Source organism: Centroberyx gerrardi, chromosome 11, assembly GCF_048128805.1.
Source record: "Centroberyx gerrardi isolate f3 chromosome 11, fCenGer3.hap1.cur.20231027, whole genome shotgun sequence".
NCBI lineage: Eukaryota > Metazoa > Chordata > Actinopteri > Beryciformes > Berycidae > Centroberyx > Centroberyx gerrardi.
In genome coordinates this window covers 27,286,878-27,312,313 of record NC_136007.1, presented here as the reverse complement: position 1 = coordinate 27,312,313, position 25,436 = coordinate 27,286,878, and the positions used below count along the sequence as shown (strand labels likewise).

The following is a 25,436-nucleotide window of genomic DNA, read 5'->3' as shown; positions in this document are numbered from 1 at the left end:
ATGTCACCTGGAACGGTAGAGGCGGTAGACGGTGGGAGCAGCTGCTGCCTCTTCTCCGCTCGGCGCGGGCGGCCACCCGCGACGACCCAGATGTGATGGTAGTTCACCTCGGCGGGAACAGCATCGGCATGGCAGGGAACGACAGGCTCAGTTTGATGTGGCGGATGAAGTCGGATATCAGGGAAATCGACTTGTTGTTTCCCAACACTAAGTTGATGTTCTCGGACATCCTCCCTCGCTGGAACTGGAGGGGTCAGACCGCTGCTAGCGGGTACGGCCTCGAAAGGACCAGGCGGTGGCTCAACGGGGTCATGTTTGGCTTCATGTCAGACATGGGTATGGGGTGCATTCAGCATCCCAACAGTGGCATGGATCATTTGGGTAGGGATGGCACTCACCTAAATTTAGAGGGGAATAGAGTGTTTCTATAAAACATTTGCACAGCTCTGGCCTTCGAGCTCCACTGATCTTACACGCTGTTTGCCCTCAAAGGCTCTTTTAAGAGCCACCCACTGTCTAATAAAGAGCATTAACCTACTAGAAAAGGCTAAATTTTCTAAAGAAAATTTAAGTGTGCTTGTCGCCCTTGCAACGCCCCTGCCCTTAGACTTGGCGTTCACTAGCTTTGCTTTGTAGGAGGAGTAGCGTGCCAAACTTTTTGGCGGAAAAATAATAAGTATGTGAGATAATAAGAGTGTGCTCTGCCTACGGCAAGCACACTAAAAACGTGAATGAGTTTTTCCAGGTCGGCTTTTGACATGAAGTCCCTGAGTTTGGCTGTATTTGTAAGATGATAAAAAGCTGATCTTGTTACTGCTTTTATGTGGCTATTTAGACTAAGATCAGAGTCAACTATAACGCCGGTCTAATTTAATATTTGGGAAGTTTAATTTAGCTTAATTGTTAAAAATATAACACGTGTACAGATGAAGACATCCATTTTGGTTGGTTATTACATAATGCACTGTATAAAGTGCAACTCCCGCATTTTGTAATAACTACCGCAATATGTCATAATTTATTACAAAATGCTGGGAAATGTATTACATATGCGGCAGATTATTACAAAATGCGGGTGTTATTACACAATGAAGTGAAAATGTATTACATTTTGTCATGTTATTACATAATGCAGTGTTATTACATAATGCGTTGTTACATGGCACAAAGGGAGATTGCTTTACAGCACAAAACAGGAAGAGGGCATCTCACCCGAACGTGTTTGGTGCCCGGTTAAAAAAAAAACAAAAAAAACAGCACTCATCTTACATCTTTTGCATTTATTTCAGCAGCATATTACTATGGATATTTCGGCATTACAGCCTTCTTTAACCATTCAGAAACAATGCAATGATTGAATTATATACAGGTGGAAGACATTTTACATTCATCCAACCAGTATACAAGTAACATTACATCGTATCATAAACATCTTTAGGATACTTATTTATATTCTATCACCATGCATTACAATGAATCATTTTGTTTACAGGACATAAGACATGCTCATTCAATGTACTATAATATAATACAATTTTTAATGCACATTTCGCGGTTACCCCATATCATCAGCAAGCAACAGAAGTACATTTTCCATTTACATTTCATAGTGACATATATGAAAACAAAAACAACCTAACTGTAGTTCCTAATTAAGGCCCAGATAGACCCAGAAGACCTCTGTTTGCAACAATAGCAATTCTCTATTTCATCCCCTTTTATGTGGCTGTACTACCTCAATACCTTGGAACCTTCGCTGACTGTTCCCTGATATTGCTCTTGTGTTCTGTAATTGAAACTCTCAATTCTCTTTTAGACTTTCCCGCATAATAGAACCCACATGGACACTTTAACAAGTACACAGTGAACTTTGTATTTCAGCTTATCCTGCCTCTGACTGTTTCTGGATGTGCTGAAGAAGACTGTAATGCCGAAATGTCTGACTAGTGACATGCTGCTGAAATAAATGCAAAAGGTGTTTAAAAATGCTTCATATAGCACTTTTAATTTCGCTATTATTTAATGTGCTGTTTTGAACACTGTAGTAAGACACTCTCCCCACTGTTATTACCAAGGAGAACCAAGTATGAAAAGGTTTTACAACCATTTACTTCATGCTTTAGTGAGCCAATAAAAATGGCCGATAACTATTGTTAATCATTGGCAAATGTGGCTTTGTTTACATGTATGTCCAAAGAAAATTTGCTGGCCTGAGGCACCTACTGTATAATGCACTGACAGTGATGACAGACTGAACGGCTGATTCTCTGGCAGGTCTTATTTGCTTCAGGTGAATGACCAGTCTGAACATGAATAGACAAGAGGCCATGTTAGACTGCTGAATGTGTTTATGGTCTGCCACGCCCTTGTCATTCTTTCAGTTCGAGGGATAGTGAGATGGTTTGGTGTGTATGCATGCGCACGTGTGTGTATGTGTGTGTGAGTTAGCTGGCCAAACTGCAGGCTATTACAGACTATTATTTATACAAGCAAGAGAAGAGATAGAGACAGTTGCCCACTGTTTTACTCATATAGTCTATGTATAGAGTAATTACCTCAATATATCATTCTCAAATTAATTTTGATAGCATAGTATAATGGCTGTAGAGAAATGAGACCATCGGCATGATTGATTAATTCTATGTGTTACCCTCTCTGTTAATTCTCTTTGTCCCAGGGTGCGATTTGGTGTGAAATGTACAGGATTGATTTATGGCACAAAGATAGAGCCTCAACCAAAACAGAAAGAGGATTCACTTTGCATTGCTCTACTTGTCCGCACAGAAACAGAACAGTGCTGCACAGTCCCACAGCGCCTAGCGAACTGTGCAGCATCAACTGTTGCTGTAGTTGAAGTTACTACAGTCCTGGAATCAGGATAACCACATTATTCACCAATGTGTTGTGAAGAACAATAGATCTACTCTACTAGTCTGCTACGCTCTTGTAGGTTAGCTGTCTTTCAGTAGTAGCCTGCAATTAGCCAAAATGTTTTGTTAGCTGCCCAAACTCCACATCTAGAAGGCAAAACTAGATGCTAGCTCAATCTAGTTGTAACTATTTGCCAGCAAAAATATTTTTTGTCAAACAAATATTTTTCAAAATAAAAGTACTTACCAGAATATGCCTTGGGTTTAGCCATTAGCCATTGTGTTTTTATCAGATGTATTGTATGCTGTGTCTCATCTACCACATTTATGTATTTACCTCTTACATCATCAAGTGAAGGAAGTTAATGTTCAATCAATTAAGGTGTGGCTCTAGCTTAGTAAGTGCTATTGAAGCATAGCAAATAATAAGAACAGATAACTCACTACTCCCAGAGGGGCGTTTTCATCCTTGCTTGCACACTCAGTAGCTCCTGTTGGGTGCAACAGAGGGGCGTTTGGTAATTTTTGGGTACGTTTGCTACTTTTCACATGGCAGGTAGACCTAGGTTTGCAGGTTTGGTTGGTTCATATTGTGCAGTGTGGGGGCTGGTTTAATGCAGTGGTTGATAACGCTTGTCCATGATTTGCATTGTCTTGCTCATCAATGTAGATTACCAAAACAAACACAGCATGTTGTTTTAGCCTGGGTGAGTTTCATTCTCAGTAGAGACTCTAGGCAAAACTGTCTGTGCTGTTGATCTAGGCTGCTTTTTAAACCAGGCAAGCTACCTGCTTGGCTGTCGACAGGTTTATTATATTCTGTTCAGTAGTACAGATAGTACCAAACATACCACAGCCGTACATACTCTCACATACAATGAAGAAATCTCATCAGGCTTTGGATGATCTCCTGTGCACTCAGACTTCTAGTGGTAATAACCAAAATCAATCACCAATTTGACCTGTGGTTATTACATGTATCTAAAAAATATTTTCATCTGCAACATTATTTTGTTACAGAATCTGCCATCAACATGCAGTCATTGTTTTTAAATGGTATCACATGCAAATCTTCATGAGAGACATTTGAAATCAAGCACATCTTCACACAATTTGATCCCCAATGCCAAGAAAATGTTATAATTCAACAGAATGTGTATGCCTTGTGATCAGTGGACCAGTCTCGCTCTCATATGGCCTACATTGTTGAAGCTGTGTGCTACTGTAGGAACATGGCATTTGATCGCCCTCTAGTGCTAAAGTGCATTTACTGATAATGATGGAAGATCAGGAGTGGTCGAGGTAAATATAAAATATACTGTACATATCAGAGGTCTGTCAGAAGTCAGAGTGCTTAGTTATGCAGCATAATCATTGTTTTGAATAGTGGGGTGTGTTTCTGCTATTTTGTTATCTGTAGCATTTTGCATTTGGATACTACTGTGTGGAATAGGTGATTCACTTATGGAAGAAAGTCCAGTGTTTCATGGGGAAAAAATCATCACACCCCATAGCATATATAGCTTACAATTATTGCATAAAACACATTTTCTGTGTCCGCTGGCAAGGCTGAATGAAAAGCGCCTTGTATGTTTCGAACATTGCTGTGATGTGTAATGCATAATGGCTGCAATAGCCAAATGAGCTCATCAGACAGTGTTTGAAGACGGATCATGAGAAGCCTAATGAGATTTGGCCCACAAATGTCTAGTTTGATGTTGCCTCTTTTCTGCATAAAGAATCATAAATATTGCCTGCCAAAAAGAAAGAAAGTGAAGTGGGATCTCATCAGAGCTGAAGTGTAAAAACATCTGAGTCTTCAAGATAGAAGACATTATGAATGCAAAGAGAGCTGAGCTTGTTCTGTCTTTTTGGCCCATTTTAAAGGGGTTTGGTTTGTTTAAAGAGGATATTATGTGAAAAAAGCTAGCATGTACAATCCCCTCCAATTGAATACACTTCACTAAAAAGCAGTATGTAAAGTGTAAAGTCCAGTGAGAGGCCACGCCCCTGCAGTTCAGCTCCCCTCCCATTGAACCAGGAAATTGAGCCTATGCGCTCAGTCCCATTCTGTGTAATTGAGCACAGCTTAATTCGGATGTCACGTTTGATTGGCTAAGTGTGGATCATATGTTCTATCATCTCGTCTGTGTTTTCTGACTGTCTAAACCAGCCTGCAAGCTGCCAACAGATATCTGGCCTGTAGAAAGGGATTTTGGCTCACTTCACCATGAGGTAAGAGCTGGAGGATTTGATTTGTGCACATTCTGTTGCAATTATGTTACATGTGAAGGCCAACTGCAATGCCTTTACCATTCCACTATTTGTCATTCTCTTATGGAAGACATTGTAATATTTACCCCAGTTGATGAAAGGGCTCTGCAAGTGATTGATGGCACATGGGAATAAACAAAGAATTGTAAAAGAGAGCTGCAATCACTTTCTATAGCACTTTTGGTTTTTTTCACCCCATGATGTTTGATGTTTATGTAGCACAGCGCTGCTTCAATTCTCTAACCTACATTTTGAATATTTTTCCAGTCCCAGCAGAAGCGCTGGTGTAATGTTGCTGGAAAATGTGGGTTCAATTTCACCGCTCATAAAGGGATTGCTGGCAGATGCAGATGTTGCAAGTAAATAACTTGGCATGCGCTAGAACTGTTTGCATGTAGATCTACAGTAGTAGCTGTAACTTTTCTACTAGACTGTCACTGTATCCTGTCTGTGTCAAGTCTCTATTCACAAGCAGAATGGCATGAAGACTGTGACTGATAACACAAAACATTGACCCTGGGTTCTTAAATTATTCATAGCTGACAGGCTACAGCGCTAATTTCAAACTCTGTGGTCATTTCCATTTCAGCCTGTCTGTGTTTCCTCACTGCCTCACTGAGGTGCTAAGGGTTAACACATTTTCACAGTTATTATAGGTTAGCTCCTTATTATGTTCTATACTGTTTGCAGCCATAGTTGCTGTTTTCAGTGTTTACACCCATTTCCCAGCATCACCATGAATCAGTATTTCAACTAAAGGGGAAACTGTGACCTGGTATGACTTGAGCTCAAAATATTGCACGGGTTATTGTAGTTTTTGTGTTTTTCCATTGAGTTTTATTTGCATATAGTTTTCAATTTTTATTTCAATTTCAGTTTGGTTTTTATTTAGTTTCAGTTCTAGTTTTAGTGGTAGTTTTTTAAAGGTATATGACAGAAGTTCACAACAGGTATTTTGTATATGGTTGCAACAGGTATTGTGTAATACAAACAATAAATCAGAAACTCTATTTAAAATGTATTTACATTAATTTTTCAATTCTTAACATTTTTCAATTCTTTCTCTTTTTTACCATGTGCATAAAGAAAAGGCAACAACTCAAATCATTTCACCTATATGTTTTATTTTATTTTAAGCTGGTTTTAGTTCAGCTTTTATTTTTATTTCAGTTTATGACAATGTTTGTTAATACCTAATTTTAGTTTACGATAATAACCTCGGGTGAGACAGAGGTTTGTGCTGAGACATGAGCAGCTGTTAAAGTGCGACCACCGAGACTTTCCCTCTGATAGAGCAGCAGACGCTGCCTCGCATTAATGCTTCCAGCCAGTGGACCCACCCAAAGTGCCCCTCTGGAGTGGAGTCAGATTCCATGAACACCCATCCCGATGATGATGTGATTACATCATCAAGACCAGGCTCATGTTTCCACTGCAGGAGATGCTACATAGACTGATGGTCCATGGAAATATTATTGGATTGTCTTCCTGAATATATAGAATGATGAGGGGAAATTAGTAAGGTCAACACTATCACACTGCAAAGTTCATAGGGTCACAGATTGAAAAATTGTGCAAAATAGTCAGTGTCCAAAAGTTTTGTAAAAGTCATGGAAATTTGTGTTCAATGTCAATGTGTTGATAGATCTAGGTGTATTTGAAGGGATCGTGACCCAATTACACCATACCTCACTACATATACTGAACAAAAATATAAACGCAACACTTTTATTTTTGCTCCCATTTTTCATGAGTTGAAATAAAAGATTTAAGACTTTTTCTATGCACACAAAAGGCTTATTTCTCTCAAATTTTGTTCACAAATCTGTTTAAATCCGTGTTAGTGAGCACTTCTCCTTTGCCAAGATAATCCATCTACTTGACAGGTGTGGCATATCAAGATGCTGATTAAACAGCATGATTATTGCAGAGGTGTGCCTTGGGCTGGTCACAATAAAAGGCCACTCTAAAATGTGCAGTTTTATCACACAACACAATGTCACAGATGTCGCAAGTTTTGAGGGAGCGTGCAACTGGCATGCTGACTGCAGGAATGTCCACCAGAGCTGTTGCCCGTGAATTGAATGTTCATTTCACTACCATAAGCCATCTCCAATGTCGTTTCTGAGAATTTGGCAGTACATCCAACCGGCCTCACAACCGCAGACCACGTATAACCACGCCAGCCCAGGACCTCCACATCCGGCTTCTTTACCTGCGAGATCATCTGAGACCAGCCACCTGGACAGCTGATGCAACAGTTGGTTTGCAAAACCAAAGAATTTCTGCACAAACCGTCTCAGGGAAGCTCATCTGCGTGCTCGTCGTCCTCACCAGGGTCTTGACCTGACTGCAGTTCGTCATCGTAACCAACTTGAGTGGGCAAATGCTCACCTTCGATGGCGTCTGGCACTTTGGAGAAGTGTTCTCTTCACAGATGAATCCCGGTTTTCACTGTACCGGGCAGATGGCAGACAGCAGATGAGCGGTTTGCTGATGTCAACGTTGTGAACAGAGTGCCCCATGGTGGCGGTGGGGTTATGGTATGGGCAGGCATAGGCTACGGACAACGAACACAGGTGCATTTTATTGATGGCAATTTGTATGCACAGAGATACCGTGACGAGATCCTGAGGCCCATTGTCGTTCCATTCATCCACCGCCATCACCTCATGTTGCAGCATGATAATGCACAGCCCCATGTTGCAAGGATCTGTACACAATTCCTGGAAGCTGAAAACATCCCAGTTCTTGCACGGCCTGCATACTCACCAGACATTTCACCCATTGAGCATGTTTGGGATGCTCTGGATCGGCGTGTACGACAGCGTGTTCCGATTCCTGCCAATATCCAGCAACTTCTCACAGCCATTGAAGAGGAGTGGACCGACACTCCACAGGCCACAATCAACAACCTGATCAACTCTATGCGAAGGAGATGTGTCGCACTGCATGAGGAAAATGGTGGTCACACCAGATACTGACTGGTTTTCAAAAAATGCATATCTGTAGCCCTAGTCATGTGAGATCCATAGTTCAGTGCCTAATAAATGTCTTTTTTCAAGATAAAACTGCACATTTTAGAGTGGCCTTTTATTGTGACCAGCCCAAGGCACACCTGTGCAATAATCATGCTGTTTAATCAGCATCTTGATATGCCACACCTGTCAGGTGGATGGATTATCTTGGCAAAGGAGAAGTGCTCGCTAACACGGATTTAAACAAATTTGTGAACAAAATTTGAGAGAAATAAGCCTTTTGTGTGCATAGAAAAAGTCTTAGATCTTTTATTTCAACTCATGAAAAATGGGAGCAAAAATAAAAGTGTTGCATTTATATTTTTGTTCAGTATATATTAAGCCCATAATAATTATAAAGACCTGGGGCTGCTATATTTGAAGAAAAATCACTTTGATTTTCATAGATATGTGTGAAAAAATGCAAAGCCCTCTTTTTGAGAATTTAGTATCATAAAGATGTTGAATTTTTTTTGTAGCTTTATGTAAAATAAAATCGCCTAGAAATTAGTCTCATTAATAATTAGGGGTCCAAGCACCGCAGATGCTGGAGCCTTATTGTTTTTGTTCGGATTATTATTCTTCCGGATACTTCTTCTTCTTCCTCTTCTTCTTCCTCTTCTTCTTCTTCTCCTTCTTCTTCTTCTTCTTCTGCCCTAAAAGTATCTGGGTACAATTTGTATTTGGCAAACAGGATAACGGCATCATCACTTGACTATTAAGAGCAATTGATATAAAGGGGATATATTCTGCACCTGACTGAAGTTGACATGTTTATTATGTAACAGTACACTCAGCTCATAATAGGATATGATACGATACTTGGCTCATGATAAAATATCATTAATAAATGTAGTACATGTAGTAACTTTAAAACAAAGTAGCTCATGACAGGACAACTTTAGAGGACACTACACACTGAAAGAGGAATGAATAAAGATTGAAAAAGTTGAAGCCAGTGAAATTCACAAGACGATGGGTGAAATGATGGTTCTTTCTGAGCTAAATGTGACTTACAGTAATAGGACTTTTAGTATTTGAGAAATTGCTTCCCTAATTGTACTGCTTCTAATTGTACAATGAGTGCTTCCTATTTTAGTTGTTAGCATAGCGTTTAACAACTACCGGCTACTTGACACATTCCGTGTAAAAATCAGAAATGCAGAAATGCTTCTCACAGTGTTAAGAACACACCAACATCATCAGGCACCAAATTCACTCAGTCAAACAACAGAACAGAGATCTCCATTTTGTATTTCTAGACTTGGAAAATGCATTTGGCTCAGTAATGCATAACCATATTTGGGTAGCTGTCGATGTGTTTAGAGTATCAAATGTCATCAAAAATCTGATTAAAACTTATTTCCAAGATATACAAATATGCTTCACAACATTGGAATTTACCACAGCATGGCAGCACCTCAAAATTGGCATCATGGCAAGGAAAACAATATCTCCTCTTGCTTTCACAATGTTGATCAAGGTAAGGCTATCAGAGTGGGCTGTGGGGAGGAATTTGCCCCCGACCCATCAGCACATACAGTATACAGACAATATCACAACTATGACTACAATCATCATCAAGCATCCTGTACTAAAAGGCTGCTGGCCAAGTTGAATGATAACAAGAAGCATCTCTATTGCCCAGGGAAACCGACAAAGAGGCAACTCCATTAATATGAGAGAAGCCTGCTATAATAACATTTCTTACAAAATTAGCAATAGCACAAGACTATAACAAATGATAAGCACAAATAAAATAAAGCAAAACAACACATTTATTGTACTCTATATTTTAGAAATTTCCCCACAAAGCAGCAATAGACGTCAATGTTGCTTCTGTGCCCTGGAACTTTTTGGCTGTGTATAACCCAGTTTTAGACCAAGCATACATTATTACATATTTAAACAATGCATAAACAACTGTAAATGTCAAAAATGTGCACCAGAGAAGTCCATATGTACAATATAATGCTTTATTTTTGTCATATACACCAAACGTCACTAAAACCTTATGTAGCCCAATTTTAGCCTAGACCTCTATAAACCATTTAATCATCTTTTAAACGGCTAATAAACGTAAACTTGCTCAGTGGGTTTGAATGATAAACTTCAGTCAATGATTTATATGAATATGAATATAGTGTATTTGGAATAGTACTCATATTGTTCAGGTTGATACTGACAGATGGGGAGAAAGAGGAACTGCAGACTGATCGTGAGAGGTAGGAGGAAATTAACATCATTTACTGTAGATGTCACTGGGGCCAATGCTGGCTGTTAAAGTGAAGTGGCTGTGGTGAGTCACTGACAAGCTCAAGTGTCACACATACAAACGTTAGAGCCACACACAGACACTAGAGGTTACAGGTGTAAACATGCACACAGACTAAATATACAGCACATATAAATACATGTCCAACAGCCTGAAAGACAGCAAGGCTATATTTCTAACAATGCTGATGTTTCTTACTGGATATTTCTGTATACATGAGGGTTCAAAGGTGTTTTTAAGTAACTTTACTGTTTTAGATGTTAACATAATCCTTGGATTTTTACCTGGACTTACTGATCTACACAATGATTTATGCATAACCTATTTTTTATTTAGTTTTTAATTGAGGATGATTAAATACTTGAATACTTTTTTAGTTCTAACAGAAAAACATTGTGTGAGGGAGTGTATTTTACAACACATCTATGTTCTAAAAAATGCATATATATTCTGTTGGTATACCATGTCAAAGAATATAGTTAGTCGATTCTTTAGTTATCTGTGCAATGGTTTCATGCAAACCCATGCAGGCTGGACATGTATGATGCATGGCACCTTGGAAATTAATGATCAACATATGAGGCGAGATGACAATTCAAATATTTTACCAGACAGTTCCTCATGTCCTGCATTAGTAGCAAAAATAATGAAGCTCACAGTTCTTCTTTCATTATTATCATGGCCCTAACTAGGAAGTTACCTTTCCATATAGTTTTAAGTGCTATTTAGCAGTGTTTTGACAGAGACTGAGGGATGTGAGGTCAAATGATCAGCACACCCAGCTGCACATATTGTTGCATGAACAGAACTATGTCTGCATTTTTGTTATTAAGAGATTGAGAAAGGTTATAGTTGAGTAATTGTGCAACTCAGGCCACATTCAGAGGTATCAACAAAAAGACACAGTCACAGAGTCAACAGTTTTTATAGTTTTGCAGTTTCCTGTTTTCAGGGTCAGAATAGTTTGCTGTGGCTTCCACCACCCTTCATCTCCCCTTTGTATATGATCTGGATACAGCTACATGGTTTAGATCTATGTGTACAAATGCTGAAGCATTTCCTTAGCTGTGTAGCCTATATACCAGAAAGCATTTACATTTACAGTGATGCAAGTAAAACAACAACTACTGCTGCTGCTGCTGCTGCTAGTACTGCAACTACTACTGCTACAACTACTACTACTGCTACCTCTACTACAGCTAGCCTACTTACTGCTGCTGCTAGTACAACTGCTACAACTACTGCTACTACTACTATTAATGCTACTGCTACTACTACTGCTACTACTACTATTACTGCTGCTGCTAGTACAACTGCTACAACTATTGCTATTAATGCTACTGCTACTACTACTGCTACTACTACTATTACTGCTACTGCTAGTACAACTGCTACTACTACTACTCCTACTGCTACTACTCTTGCTACTGCTAAGTAGGCTACTACTACTATTATTACTTCCACTACTACAACAACTACCACCACTACTACTGCTACAACTACTACTACAACAACAACTACTACTACTGCTACTACTACTGCTGCTACTGCTATTACTACTACTGCTATTATGGCTGGTACTACTAGTAGTAGTACTACCACTAGTACTACTTCTACAACTACTACAACTGCTACAAACAGTTTGGTTTGCCCATGAAATACAATGACATGAGTATCAGTTGCAGATACTGCATTTTTATGAATGTCATCCAATCATTTTGAGGTGAAATCTGTTTGGAATATTACTTTTTTCATCATTATTATCGATAGTAGCAATAGTAGTAGCAGCAGTAGTAGTAGTAATGTGTATTTTTATTTTCATCATTTATATTTTATTTTATTTTATTGAGTTATTCTGCTGCATGTTTTGCACAGCTTTGCCCAAGAGAAACTTGCAACTTCCTCAACTCTCTTTATCTGAAGTAGCCTAAATAATTATGTGAAGGTTTATGACCAGTGTACTTGTGTGGTGCACCTTGTCACCCTTCCCTCAACACACACATACACACACACACACACACACACACACACAAACACAAGGAAGGCCAGGCACCAAGTGTACTGTAAACAGTTCCTGCCCCGCACACAGACACAACTGCATGGAGGAAAAGGAAAAGTGAGAACCCAGATCAGAGCTGTGCTACGGGGAGGGGAAAAAGAGAGGAAGTGTGAAAATGAGAAATAGACAGAGCAAGAAGAGGAGACGAGAACAGGGCGGGAGGAAGAAAAAAACCTGTCTAGGAAATGAGAAAACAAAGGCAGAAGTGGTTAGCGGTCGGTGCTGAACAATGTCGAGACAGAGAGAGATGGAGGTGTGGAGGAAACAGTGACAGTGCGTCTGACTTGGTAGAGAACGAAGGAACGTGCGAGAGGGACGAGGAAGCAACTCAAAGTGATGAAAAGAAGCAGATCGTCTCAAAGCAAGTGAGAGTTCAGATACAGACTACAGCCGGAACATGGGGTGAGTCTTTTTTCTAATGAAGGTGAACTCTGACAGTCCATCCTCAGCATTTCCCTCTATAGCGATAGCATGAAATGGAGTGTGAGGCAAGACAGAAGAGAGACGCACACGCAGGCCAGGATGTGTAGTTAGTGTGGTAATGTTAATCCACTTGACTTGCAACAGCCATTGTTCTCACTCTCGTTCTCAAGCATTTCAGTGACTAATGCAAGAAGAAGTGAATATATCATGCAGAACAGAAATGAAATAGGTGCTGCTTCCTCTTACTGTAATTCTAGATTTGACTTTGTGTTACAGCTCTATAATCATGAACACATTTCATGTGTTGGTGAGTGTCTGCAGCTTATAGCAGGTGTTCTCTTTTTTAGATTCCACACCTAAAATGATGTACGTTACTCAATATTTCCACATTGGATAGTGCAGATTATTGAGCCCTCCAAAAGATTACTGCTATTTGGGCTTGTTTTATACGTGCATAATTAGATCCACTTGCATTCAGATATAGCAGCTTTGACATACTTTCAACTTTTCACATTGCCTATATAGACTATAACCAATCAAATCTACCTCCAGCCACATGGAAACATATCATTTGAGAGCAAAATGTCAAATGGGAACCCAGGAAATCCAGTGAGTTAGTATCACTGCCAGGTAGACTAAACCAGTCCATATTAGGCAGAAACTACACTGAGCACAGGAAGTGGTCAGAGCACGAAAACCTCTAAGCAGGAAGTTGAGATTTTTCACAGGCTTCACCTCAAAACACTTTGCAAGTAGAGGCATTATTCTTTTTTACAGTCGACGACGGGTTGCCAGGACAATGATTCATTTCCACACAGGCTTAAATGAAAAATGAGTATTTGCACAATTGTTGCAAATGTTCCCTTAGAATAAATGCATTGCAAAACATGCTAACCATATGTCACCATATGACACCATATGTAAACACACATACCTATGATAGCATTGCATAGGCTTGCCTGCATGCAGAATATCTTTCACCAACTGTATATATGCAACCCCCAAGATGGCATAGGGTTTTTAAAGTAATAAGTCACAACATTTTCATATAAATAAATGTCTATTTTGCTACTCTCTATCACCGACTGATAGAACACCATAGTGACTCACTCAACCTGTATCCAGTTCATGAAAGCTTTACATTTGCTGTTTGCTCTTTCCTGGGAAAGATCCTCTGGTGCACAGGAAATTATGTGTTTTATGTTTCCGGTTTGTTTGGAATCAACAGAAGAAGAACTGGGTAGTTAGCATGAGCAGTGATAGCCACCATGGCTGAACAGACAAAGAAAAGAGAAACTCAAACTGCATCAATAGAAAATCCAAGGAAAAAGACAAAGGGCCCTATCTTACACCCGGCGCAAAGTGCCGCAAAGCGCAGCCGCAAAAGTGTCATTGCTAGTTTCCGACCGACGCAGTTGTCATTTTCCCGCCCAGCGCCCACGTTGTTTACGTAAATAGCAAATGTACTTGCGCCCATCTTTGCGCCCATGGGCGTGTTGGTCTTAAAATGAGGTGTGGTCAGGCGCATTGTTGGCGCAATGCTATTTTGAGGCAGCGGAAAGCGATTGCGCCATTGACCAACAAAAACCTGGTCTAAAGTCTGGCGCAGTATTTTCCTGCTATTTAAAGGACGCATTATTCAGATAGTAAGATGCGTCTCTCTCTCTAACACACACACAACGTTACCATGCAAAATAGAAAAACAGGATCATCTATGAAAATTTGCACTTTACTTCGTTCCTGACATGTATTTTGTTGCCAAATTGCCATATGCTTTTACCATTACGCAATGCCAAATGTGCAACGTACATGTCCCGTTAACCATCATCACACATTGCCAATTGCTAAATACGCAACCTACAACCAAGAAAAACAACACAGTAAATATGTAAAAAGCACAGCCCAACAAAAAGTCATGAAAATAAACTGAAAAGGCATCTTACCTTCACCCGACGCACAACATAGGCCTACCCGACGCACACACACATCGCCATCGCGCACGAGCAGATCCGTTTCCTCAGCAGAAAACCGTTCATTTCTCCAACTTGCCGAATCCGCCATTTAAATAGCAATGCGCCAAGGTGCAAGCGCACCTGGCTCTTAAATGGAATGGGAGATGACACTCTGATTGGTTGAGTTCATGTTACGCCCAAAACACACCTATGATTAATTAAGGGACTTAGTACAACCCCTTTGCGCCTTGCCTTACTTTGCGCCCACATTGTGCGTCGTTTAACTAGCAATTTGGATTTGGACACGCCCTAAATGCACTTGCGCCATGTGCTTTAGACCATGCGCCATGGATTGTTTAAATAGGGCCCAAAGTCACAGTACTGGACACATTTTTTGATTGACAGGTGATCTCTGGGAAGTGCAGTGCAGAAACACCACAGTAATGAGCGCTGAGCACCAAAGACAAAGTTGCCAAAATAAACAAGCACAGATCCTGTACAGACCCATGGCACGTGTGTTCAATTCAATGTACTGAAGCATTACGACACGGTTATCGGTTAAATCATTCCACTAACGTCACTTAGATACCACAGGCAATAACGTTACCTGATGTTAAAGTTTATAGGGCAGTGGAAGACGTGGATGTAAATTAACGGAAGAGAGTGGGGCTCAGTGTGGGAGCAATGCTCGGGCTAGCGCGACACGTTTATCGGTTAAATGACCTATTCCACCAGCTTCACTTAAATACCACAGGTAATAACATTACCTACCATAAGGTTTGCAGGACAGCAGAAGATGTGAATGTCTGTAAATTGACGGTGGAGAGTGTAACTCAATGTGTGAGATCCAATAGCCTATGGCATTATCAGTATGGGACTCAATATGGCATTTAGCCCATAGGCGAGAGGCCATCACTTCGTCAAAGACGCCCTCTAGAGGCCATCTCACTAAGCGTTACCTGACTGCCTGCCTGACTGACTGCCAAACTGACTGACTGACTGACTGACTGCCTGCCTGACTGACTGACTGCCTGCCTGCCTGACTGACTGACTGACTGACTGACTGACTGACTGCCTGACTGACTGACTGACTGCCTGCCTGACTGACTGACTGACTGCCTGCCTGCCTGACTGACTGCCTGCCTGCCTGCCTGACTGACTGACTGACTGACTGACTGACTGCCTGACTGACTGACTGCCTGCCTGACTGACTGACTGCCTGCCTGACTGACTGACTGACTGACTGACTGCCTGACTGACTGACTGACTGCCTGTCTGACTGACTGACTGACTGACTGCCTGACTGACTGACTGACTGACTGACTGACTGACTGACTGACTGACTGCCTGCCTGCCTGACTGACTGACTGACTGACTGCCTGCCTGCCTGCCTGACTGACTGACTGCCTGACTGACTGACTGACTGCCTGCCTGCCTGCCTGCCTGACTGACTGACTGCCTGACTGACTGACTGCCTGACTGACTGCCTGACTGCCTGCCTGACTGACTGCCTGCCTGCCTGCCTGACTGACTGACTGCCTGACTGACTGACTGCCTGACTGACTGCCTGACTGCCTGCCTGACTGACTGACTGCCTGACTGCCTGCCTGACTGACTGCCTGCCTGCCTGCCTGCCTGCCTGCCTGCCTGCCTGACTGACTGACTGCCTGACTGACTGCCTGCCTGCCTGCCTGCCTGCCTGCCTGCCTGCCTGACTGACTGACTGCCTGACTGACTGCCTGACTGCCTGCCTGACTGACTGACTGACTGCCTGACTGACTGACTGACTGACTGCCTGACTGACTGACTGACTGACTGCCTGACTGACTGACTGACTGACTGCCTGACTGACTGACTGACTGACTGCCTGACTGACTGACTGACTGACTGACTGCCCTTTGGCGGCGCCGTGGGAAAAAAACAAGGATCTCATGAATTAATAATAGAACAACTCGGTCTTCTCCTCCTTTTCTCTCCCTTACCCATCCTCTTCATCCCTCCCTCTCTCTCTTACGCCTCCTCCTTTCTCTCCCCATCTCTCCCACAGTGAGACCAGTATCTGCCAGGTGAGGGCGACGGTCATGCTGTACGACGACGTCAACAAGCGCTGGGTGCCGGCGGGGTCCGAGGGTACGGCTGCGAGTCGCGTCCAGATCTACCACAACCCCGCGGCCAACACCTTCCGGGTGGTGGGCCGCAAGATGCAGGCCGACCAGCAGGTACAGTAGCCTGCAAAGTGTATGCATACACACAGACGCACACATACAAGCACACACGCTTTTATCCAGTGATGTAGTGGCAAATAAAAAGGTGGGCAAACTGTATGAGATCCAGTAGGTGATCGCAACCACCAATATAAACAAAAGCATTTATTTATTTCTATAAATTTATTTCTATTCTAAGTTCTACAACTTAGAAGTTTGATATTATTCAATATTATGTATTTACCAGTCAGGCTTAAAATGGGGGATAAACTCCGCAAATGAAAAGGGGACTACACTGATTTTCGGTGGGTTTACCCTCCATTACATCCCTGCTTCTAACACACATCATTTCTGTCTCTGAGCTATATACACCATACATGGGACAGACACACACACACACATATACACACACACATACACACACACACATCGTGCTGTCATGTACAAAAGCATGTATACAGCTTTTTAAATTTACCAAATACCACGTCAAAAAACTATTTTAGTGACAATGCAGTTTTGACTACATTTTTGATACGACATCAGACAAATGAAAACAAAAATGAAACAAAACAAATGAAATCGATGACTGAAATGAAGTGAGAAATTTGTGTCAACCAACATCTGCCAATCATCGGAAATTCAAATGACCCCCCTCTAGTCAAACTTCTGCTTTTCTGCTCTGAGCTGAGAATTTCCAGCCATCCATTTCTAAAAATCTGTCTGCTACTATAAATAAAAAATAAAACTAGAAATAGCGTCTCTCTGTACTTCAAGCAGTAACTCAATACTGGGCAGACCCGCAGCTTGCTTCCTACTCTTTGAGGTTTTTACTCTTCAGTATTGGTGGGGCCCGTACCTTCCCTCGCTTTCCTACTTCCTCATCTCACTTCTGTGAACTTTACATACTCGCTGCACTTGTTCTCTATAACTCAGGACCACTCTCAGGCTCTATTAAGAAGACAGGCATGCTGGTAGTGTTATGAACAGATGTGTCTTTTGTTAAAGGTGATGTGTGTTGCATTTTTGAACATCAACAGATCATTGTCAGATTATTTGTGATACCTTGGTATAAATGCTATAAACAAGTGAGACCATGGTTGAGATGATTGGTAGCTTCTATCTCACACCAGATATTGTTAGTCGAGTTTCTCTCCTAATTAAGACCGCATTTCCCACACACACTTCCTGTCACAAAGAGGATGTTGCTACTTCTCCCCCTCCCCCCTCCTGGTGTTGCTCTACATGTGTTTGTTCTATCTTTGTCTTTACTGAAGAGGATCAACATGTTGGAAGGGATTTTTCCATCGGCCTTTTACTCCTTACACCATCTGCCATCGCCAGAAACTCTGAAAAGTTTAGCTCTGTTTGCTCTGGAAGAACAGCGCCCTCTTCCTGTTTTGTGCTGTAAAGCAATCCAGCAGATTTCCTGCCAAATCGGACGTGTAGCACACAATGTAAAACGCAGTGTAGAGGCTGCTAGAGGTTGACAATCTTCTCTGTGATGGTCTCGTTTGTTTACAGTAATTATACTAATGTGTCAAAATTTATGTGGTGATGATTTATTGATGTTGACCTTCTCACTGCTGTTTAAAGCCACATGCATGCAGCACAAAATCAAGCATGCGATCAAAGAAGGAATAAGGATGCTTCTTTTGAACAATACAGTCTCAACACCATCTAGAGGACTTTCAGTCTCATTGCAGTCTGTTCAAACCTTCAGACTGGGAGACAGAGAACCTGACACACAATCAGGATAATCCACAGCATTTTCCCCTTCTGTCTTCTTCCAGGTGGTGATCAACTGTCCAATCGTCAAAGGGCTGAAGTACAACCAAGCCACGCCAAACTTCCACCAGTGGCGGGACTCCAGACAGGTGTGGGGGCTGAACTTTGGCAGCAAGGAGGACGCCGCCCTCTTTGCCAACTCCATGCTGCACGCGTTGGAGGTGATGAACGCACCGGCTGACTCAGGTGAACACAACACAGCAAGAGGTGGACCTCAGTTCAGCAGGTCCAGATCATCCAGCATAAATGCAGTCAGTGCTATGTCTCAGACTCTCAAAATTGGATAGAATATGTACTAATTGGCGTAATTATTTGGATACCAGTGGATTTTGCAATTGTTTTTCTTTTTGTTATAATCCCACTACATTCAGAAAATGATCCATGTTTTTGTTTCCTTAGAAGACCCTATCCTATAACTTACATCAGCTTGATACGACCTATTATGATGTATACTATGAATTTCTGCCATCAACATTGATGTGAGTCTAAAATGGTGGGTAAGCTGAGTTTAGCCTCCGCTACAACCCTGATGACATGTTTCCTCAGGTCAGAACTCCGCTCCCCGCCCCGCTCAGAATGGACCCTCTGCAGAGGAGCTGGAACACCAGAGGAGGTACTGTTTGTTATATATATCTCAGGTGTAATGATAAACTGTTCCAAATTTGGACTGAAATGTGGAAAAAGCCAAAGACAAGATAGAACAGACTGCTGAGTGTTAACACTAACAGGAGCTTACAAAGCCCACACTTCTGAACTGATAGTGATCCCTTCTAATTTGTCGGTCAGTGAGTCTATAAAATATGTGCACCTGTGTTTTCTGTATGATCGCAGCATTCACTTTCATGCATATATTCATGTAGAGAAGAGAAACACTTGCACACTGTATAACATCCACCAAAGGGATTGAAAAAATGAAAAAAAAATGTACGTGAAAAAAGTGAATTAAACACAAAAATAATGGTGCACAGTCACAAAAATGTGAATAGACACCTATGATCCTTTTGTTTATTGTTACATGGCATGGAAGTATTTCACTGCTCCATCCTGCCCTTGGGCATTTATTTGTGACATTTCCAAACCCATCTCCCTCTCTTTTTCCCTCCGTTTCTTTCTCTCCTCCCTCCAGACTAGAGCAGCAGAGGCAGGAGCAGCTGGAGAGGGAGCGTCTGGAGAAAGAGAGACAGGCTGCAGCCGCCGTGGCTGCCGCGGCTGCCCCGCCCACCCCGGCTGCCCCGCCCACCCCGGCTGCCCCTCCTCCTCCTCCTCCCCCACCTCCCCCACCGGCCGCTCCACCTGCCCCACCGGGGCCCCCGCCACCCCCGGGCCCACCCCCGCCCCCTGCCTCGGGACCACCGGCACCTCCTCCCCCGCCTGGTGGAGGTGGAGGTGGAGGTGGAGGTGGTGGTGGTGGAGGGGATGGAGGAGGAATGGCAAATCTGGCGGCGGCTCTGGCCGGGGCCAAGCTGCGTAAAGCACCCAAGGTGAGAGTCTGCAGAGAGGCACTGCTACTGCTGCTTTTCATGCTGAAGGAATACATGGTCTTCAGTGGGTTGAGAAAATTCCATGAACACCTTGGGCTCACGAAACCCTTTCAAAACACATTGGGGGTCAATCTGAAAACAAGGCTGCTCTTAGTAACTTAAAAGTTGACATGTGGGAGATACAAGGTTTCCACCCAACATCACCCCACATTGTACATCTTAACATTTTGCACATATATATGTACATATGTTACATTTCTGTACATATGTTACCTCCATCTGTAAAGCTGATAATACTAATAATTCAATACGTTCAGTTGTTGTGATCTTTTTGCTGTAATCATTTCTTTAATTACCCTCACAACTCACTAGTTGTCATATTCTTAATCTATCTTAATCTATTTAATATAATGGCTGGCATTAATTGTCTCTCTGTGTATATAGGATGATGGTGGAGCATCAGCACCCAAAGCAGCCCCCTCATCTGGAGGTGGAGGTGGTGGAGGAGGAGGAGGTGGAGGAGGTGGAGGACTAATGGGAGAGATGAGCGCTATCCTTGCCAGGCGGTAAGTTAATAGTTGTGCTGGAGATATATGACAGAGGTCTATGTTTATGTGTGCGTGTGTGTAACATACCCCAGTGTCTGAATGTCTGCATTGCAACTCTTTCTGAATAGGAGGAAAGCTGCGGATACTCCAGCCACAAAGAAGGAAGAACCTCGCAATGTAAGTCCCCAGTCAGTGATTGTTTAATAATTCCTGGGTTTTCATCTCATCAGACTATGTGTTGTATGTCTAGTATGGTGTCAGATTGGAACGGATTAAAACTTTGGTATGTCTCCTGTGCACAGGAGGATTCTGACTCTTCGATATCAAAATCCTCAGGACCGGGAGGTGAGTTACAGGACTGCCATCCAACCAAATAAATAGTAGAGTTTATAAACTTGAACTCTATAAACAGCCTGTCTTTGTCTCACTACTGTCAAAAAAATTATATTTCACAAGACGTTTGAGAAAAATTCACAATTGCTACTATATTACTGCAGCATGAGTAATTACAGTTTATCATGCTCTTATGACTGACTACACACTTCATGTCTTTATACCATAACATGGCAAATGTGAGTGAAAGAAGAGAAAAACACTGATGCAAACTGCAAAACGCACATAAACACAGATGCAAACACATGCACACACAGTCACACCCAGACAGAATTTGATCATGCAGTCACGCACTAATACATAGAATTATATTTTGCCAGAAATCCCAGGAAAGCCCAAGGAAAAATCTGCCACCATGCCAAGGTAAGAGTCAGATCTATGATGCACCATCAACATGATCAATCACTCAATTAAAGCCCATTTCCACGGTGATTAACACACATTCGATACATAATAACCATCTCTGTGGAGCCATAAAAATTCATAGGCCAAATCAGCGGCTTGTCTTGAAGGATGTGCGTGTTTTGAAACAGGCCCAAATCCTTATCCACCAATCAAAGGGACAGCAGCTCCTCCTCTGCCACTCCAGCCCCCTCTAACTCCACTTCTGCCCCAGCGTCCAGGTACCTGTCCTCCCTCTGTCCCATATCCGTTCACCAGCACAGTGGCTGCTGGTCTGCAGCTACTGCTCAGGCTCTTTGCTGCCCCGAGATGGTTCCTACTCACTGCCTTCTACTGTGTACGCTTTGTCCGTTCCCTATGAGCCAGTGAAGTGAGCAGTAAATCAGTATCACTGATGTTTACTTCAGTGGCGCGCTTGCAACTGAGTCGCTGCAATAGATGTACCAGTTAATATTTACTGGTTTCTCTTTGAGGCTGTAGCTATGGGTACGGTGGAGGATTAGGGTCACATGTGAAAAACTGGAGTTCTGAGTTTAAAGTCAGAATTCTGAGATTCTGAGATTAAAGTCAGAATTCTGGGTTTAAAATCAGAATTCTGAGAAAAAAAGTCAGAATTCTGAGTTCTGACTTTATTCTCAAAATTCTGACTTTAAACTCAGAACTCAAATACATTTTTCACATGTGGCCCTAATCCTCTTCCGTACTATAGCAAGAGAGTAGTCACTTGTTGCTAAGCTGCTTTGGTGAACGTTACAAGCACCCCAAGCTTCTGCTCCACTGCAATTTGTTGCCATGATGGTGTAACGCCCCTGCTGCTGCGTCCATCATCTTTCTTTGACTTCATGGGCGTCAACTGGGTAATGCAAGGTGCAGCACTCATCCTACCTTAGCCTAAGTGACTCTAAATTTGATCCTGCGGCTTTTACCATTATAATGGACAGCAAAGATAAAGCAAAAACCGACCAGAAATTTATTTGGAAGCCACAGCTAAAGAAATCACATCAGGGAACATTCAGGACCAATGTTCCCTCTACGCTGATAGTTTGGTGACTTCTAATAATTTATCACATTGAACAAATAATAATGCTCATATTTTATGTGGATAGTCCATTGCTGATATTCAACTTGCTATCAAGTGACTATAAAGTGTCACTAAGTAGGCCACTGACAATCCAAATGAAGTGTTACCATAATAACTTGTCAGTCATCAGTCATCGCTCCAATTGTCCCAAGGAATTGAGTCGATATAAGGAAGTTTCCAGGTTTTGGTGGCAAATGGTATTTGATGCAGGAACTTAAACCTAGGGTTTAGTGAAGTGATGCCCCTGTTTGATTTTGTAATTTAGTATCTTTCATCTTTAATCTACAGTCTTCACAATCGCTGCTTCTCTGCATATGGCCTAGGTAAAGACTTGAAATGTAAAAAACTGGTTGCTCTTAATGAATTTAAAGCAGTTGTTGGGACAATGGAAGATGAATCCATTGGAAACGTATAAGTTGACTGTTTTAGGACTGTGCTGCTGTCCTCTCTCTTCCCCTTTCTCCTTGTCTTTCTCCCACTTTTCTAAGATTGTCTAGTGCCTAGTTTTATTTTTTGCTCCGTCTGAAACTAAGTGTGCTGCTTCTCTCTTGGAAAAGACCTCCTTGCTCACAAGGGGACTAACCCGGTTAACTAAAGGTTAAGGGTTGATCTTTCTCTCTCAGGATGAAGGTGGTGAAAAAGAACTCTGAAGGTTCAGCATGTGAAGGAACCGATATGGAACGAATCAAACAGGTTGGTTCCTCCACTTCTAGTTGAAACACATCACAATTACTCTGACACCTACACTCAATACCTTACACAACAAGCAGATTTTGTCAAAGTACAAGCTTCTAATACCAAGGTCTAATGTTACATGTGTCTGTGTGTGTTTGAAGGAAATCCTTGAAGAAGTGAAAAAAGAACTTCATAAAGTGAAGGATGAGATTATCACAGGTGAGTTTCAATTTGCATGCTGTTATATCCCATGCTAGATTACTTTTTATCTCACAAGGTTTTTTGCCTTTTTAGCTCATTCTAACTATCATACATCATACACCTATCTGACAATATATGCCAAAAAAAAAAAAAAATGTATTATAGTTTTTATATCTAAATCTCATTACTTTTACTTCCTGGAAAACAGGATATCTTTAATGGTGTACCAGGAGGCATACAAAAAATTCCAACCAATAAAAATCATCACAGATTTTTGAACAATCAAAAATGTATTTCCTGCCCCAATATCCTGTTTCAACAGGAAATACATCACATTGAGGAGGCAAGATGCTCTCAAAATGCAGTTTCATTGTGACTTTAAAGAGTAACTAAACCCCGCCCAAATTTGTGGTGAAGCCTGACACCTAATGGTGAAAAGCCACCTATTGTCCTCTATAGAAGATGACATCACCTGGCACAAAGACCAGCCAATAGCAGATGGCCAGTTCAGTACTTTTCACCATTAGGTGTCAGGCTTCACCACAGATTTGGGTTTGGGGTTTAGTTACTCTTTAATAGCCCAGTATTGCATTATATTACAATTAAGGCATTCATTTGACATTCTTATCCAGAGCACCTTATAGTGAGTGCAATAGTAAAATTAGCTTAAATTCCTAGATCACCAACATTACCAGCAACTAATAATAAGTCCCAAAGATATTCTTGTATATTAGAGAGGTACCAGATATAGAGGAAGAAGCCTGCAGGGGATATAGGGCTGGGTCATAGTCTGTATTATAGTTGTTTATAGCTAGATTAAGTTGGTTATAAATAGTTCATAAGCAGTTTGCAATTAGTATATAAGTACTTTACAGTTTCTTGTTTATAATCAAGTAGCTCATAAATTCAGAAGCTCTATTATTAATATTGAATACCTAATCTGTTATTCTTCTCTGTCTTCCAGCATTGATTCAGCAGCTACAAAGTGCACAGCTCAAGACTGAAGACTCCTGAAAGACTAAGGAAGGGATAGAGAGAATAATGTGAATGAAGGGACGTGAAGGTCCTATCATGCTCTGCTCAGGCCATCTGCATAATGTTTACCCTCTGGAAATGATGTAGCATTTTTACACCTACAAAATATTTCCAAGCTCCCATCTTCAGGTTTGCCTAATGCACAAAATGAAGCTTTATTGCAGCAGTTAACTAAACAGTATGCCCTACTTCAGAAACAGAGGTAAAGAGAGAACAAATTGGTAGACAGTATTACTATGCTGCAGTATGAGTCACTGCTGTTCTACACTGCTTTACAAAGGATGACTGTTTGACTGACTCATGTCTCAGCACTCCTCCAATTATAGAATTGTATTTAAAAAGTAAAAGTTAGTGAATTACATTTAGATTCTATTTGTATTGGGAGAATTGTGGCAATGACAGCAGATGGTATTTTTGAGTTTATTTGTTTTTAATAAATCATGAATGTTATTTTTCATTCTTTAAAAGTTTTTTTTTTCCTTTTAGAGAAGTTTTACACTGATATGGTGTGAGAAAATGCAATAAAAAAGAAAATCATGCCTTTCTTGCAAAATACACCTGCTTCTTGTAAATGGTCGTCTGCCTCTTTTTTTAAATTAGACAGAAATATATTTTGTTTAGAAACAAAGGTATTGAAAATATTTTTTCAAGTCAAATCTATTACAAACTATTTACTGCACATTACTATATTCTCACACTGCATCTGTCATGTTTGAGTATTTCTCTCAAAATGCAGTAGACTATACAGGATATTTTTTTAA

General features: G+C 41.4%; 1 protein-coding gene across 3 annotated transcripts; it reads left to right on the top strand.

Annotated features, from left to right (window-relative positions):
* The first annotated feature begins 4,975 nt into the window (after nucleotides 1-4,975).
* Nucleotides 4,976-25,221, top strand: LOC139931388 (uncharacterized). Of its 3 annotated transcripts, none has more exons than XM_071924881.2 (13): nucleotides 4,976-5,105; nucleotides 16,918-17,089; nucleotides 18,865-19,045; nucleotides 19,406-19,472; nucleotides 19,986-20,340; nucleotides 20,785-20,906; nucleotides 21,017-21,065; nucleotides 21,191-21,233; nucleotides 21,602-21,644; nucleotides 21,815-21,904; nucleotides 23,388-23,457; nucleotides 23,601-23,658; nucleotides 24,605-25,220. In XM_071924881.2, exons 1-13 carry the CDS (start codon nucleotides 5,101-5,103, stop codon nucleotides 24,652-24,654), a joined length of 1,305 nt encoding a protein of 434 aa, XP_071780982.2. In that variant the 5' UTR covers nucleotides 4,976-5,100; the 3' UTR covers nucleotides 24,655-25,220. The 3 variants fall into 3 exon arrangements, with proteins under 3 accessions (XP_071780982.2, XP_071780983.2, XP_071780981.2); XM_071924880.2 differs by lacking the exon at nucleotides 4,976-5,105 and adding an exon at nucleotides 12,607-12,897; XM_071924882.2 differs by lacking the exons at nucleotides 4,976-5,105; nucleotides 21,815-21,904 and adding an exon at nucleotides 12,597-12,897 and having other exon boundaries at nucleotides 24,605-25,221.
* Nucleotides 25,222-25,436: the final 215 nt, after the last annotated feature.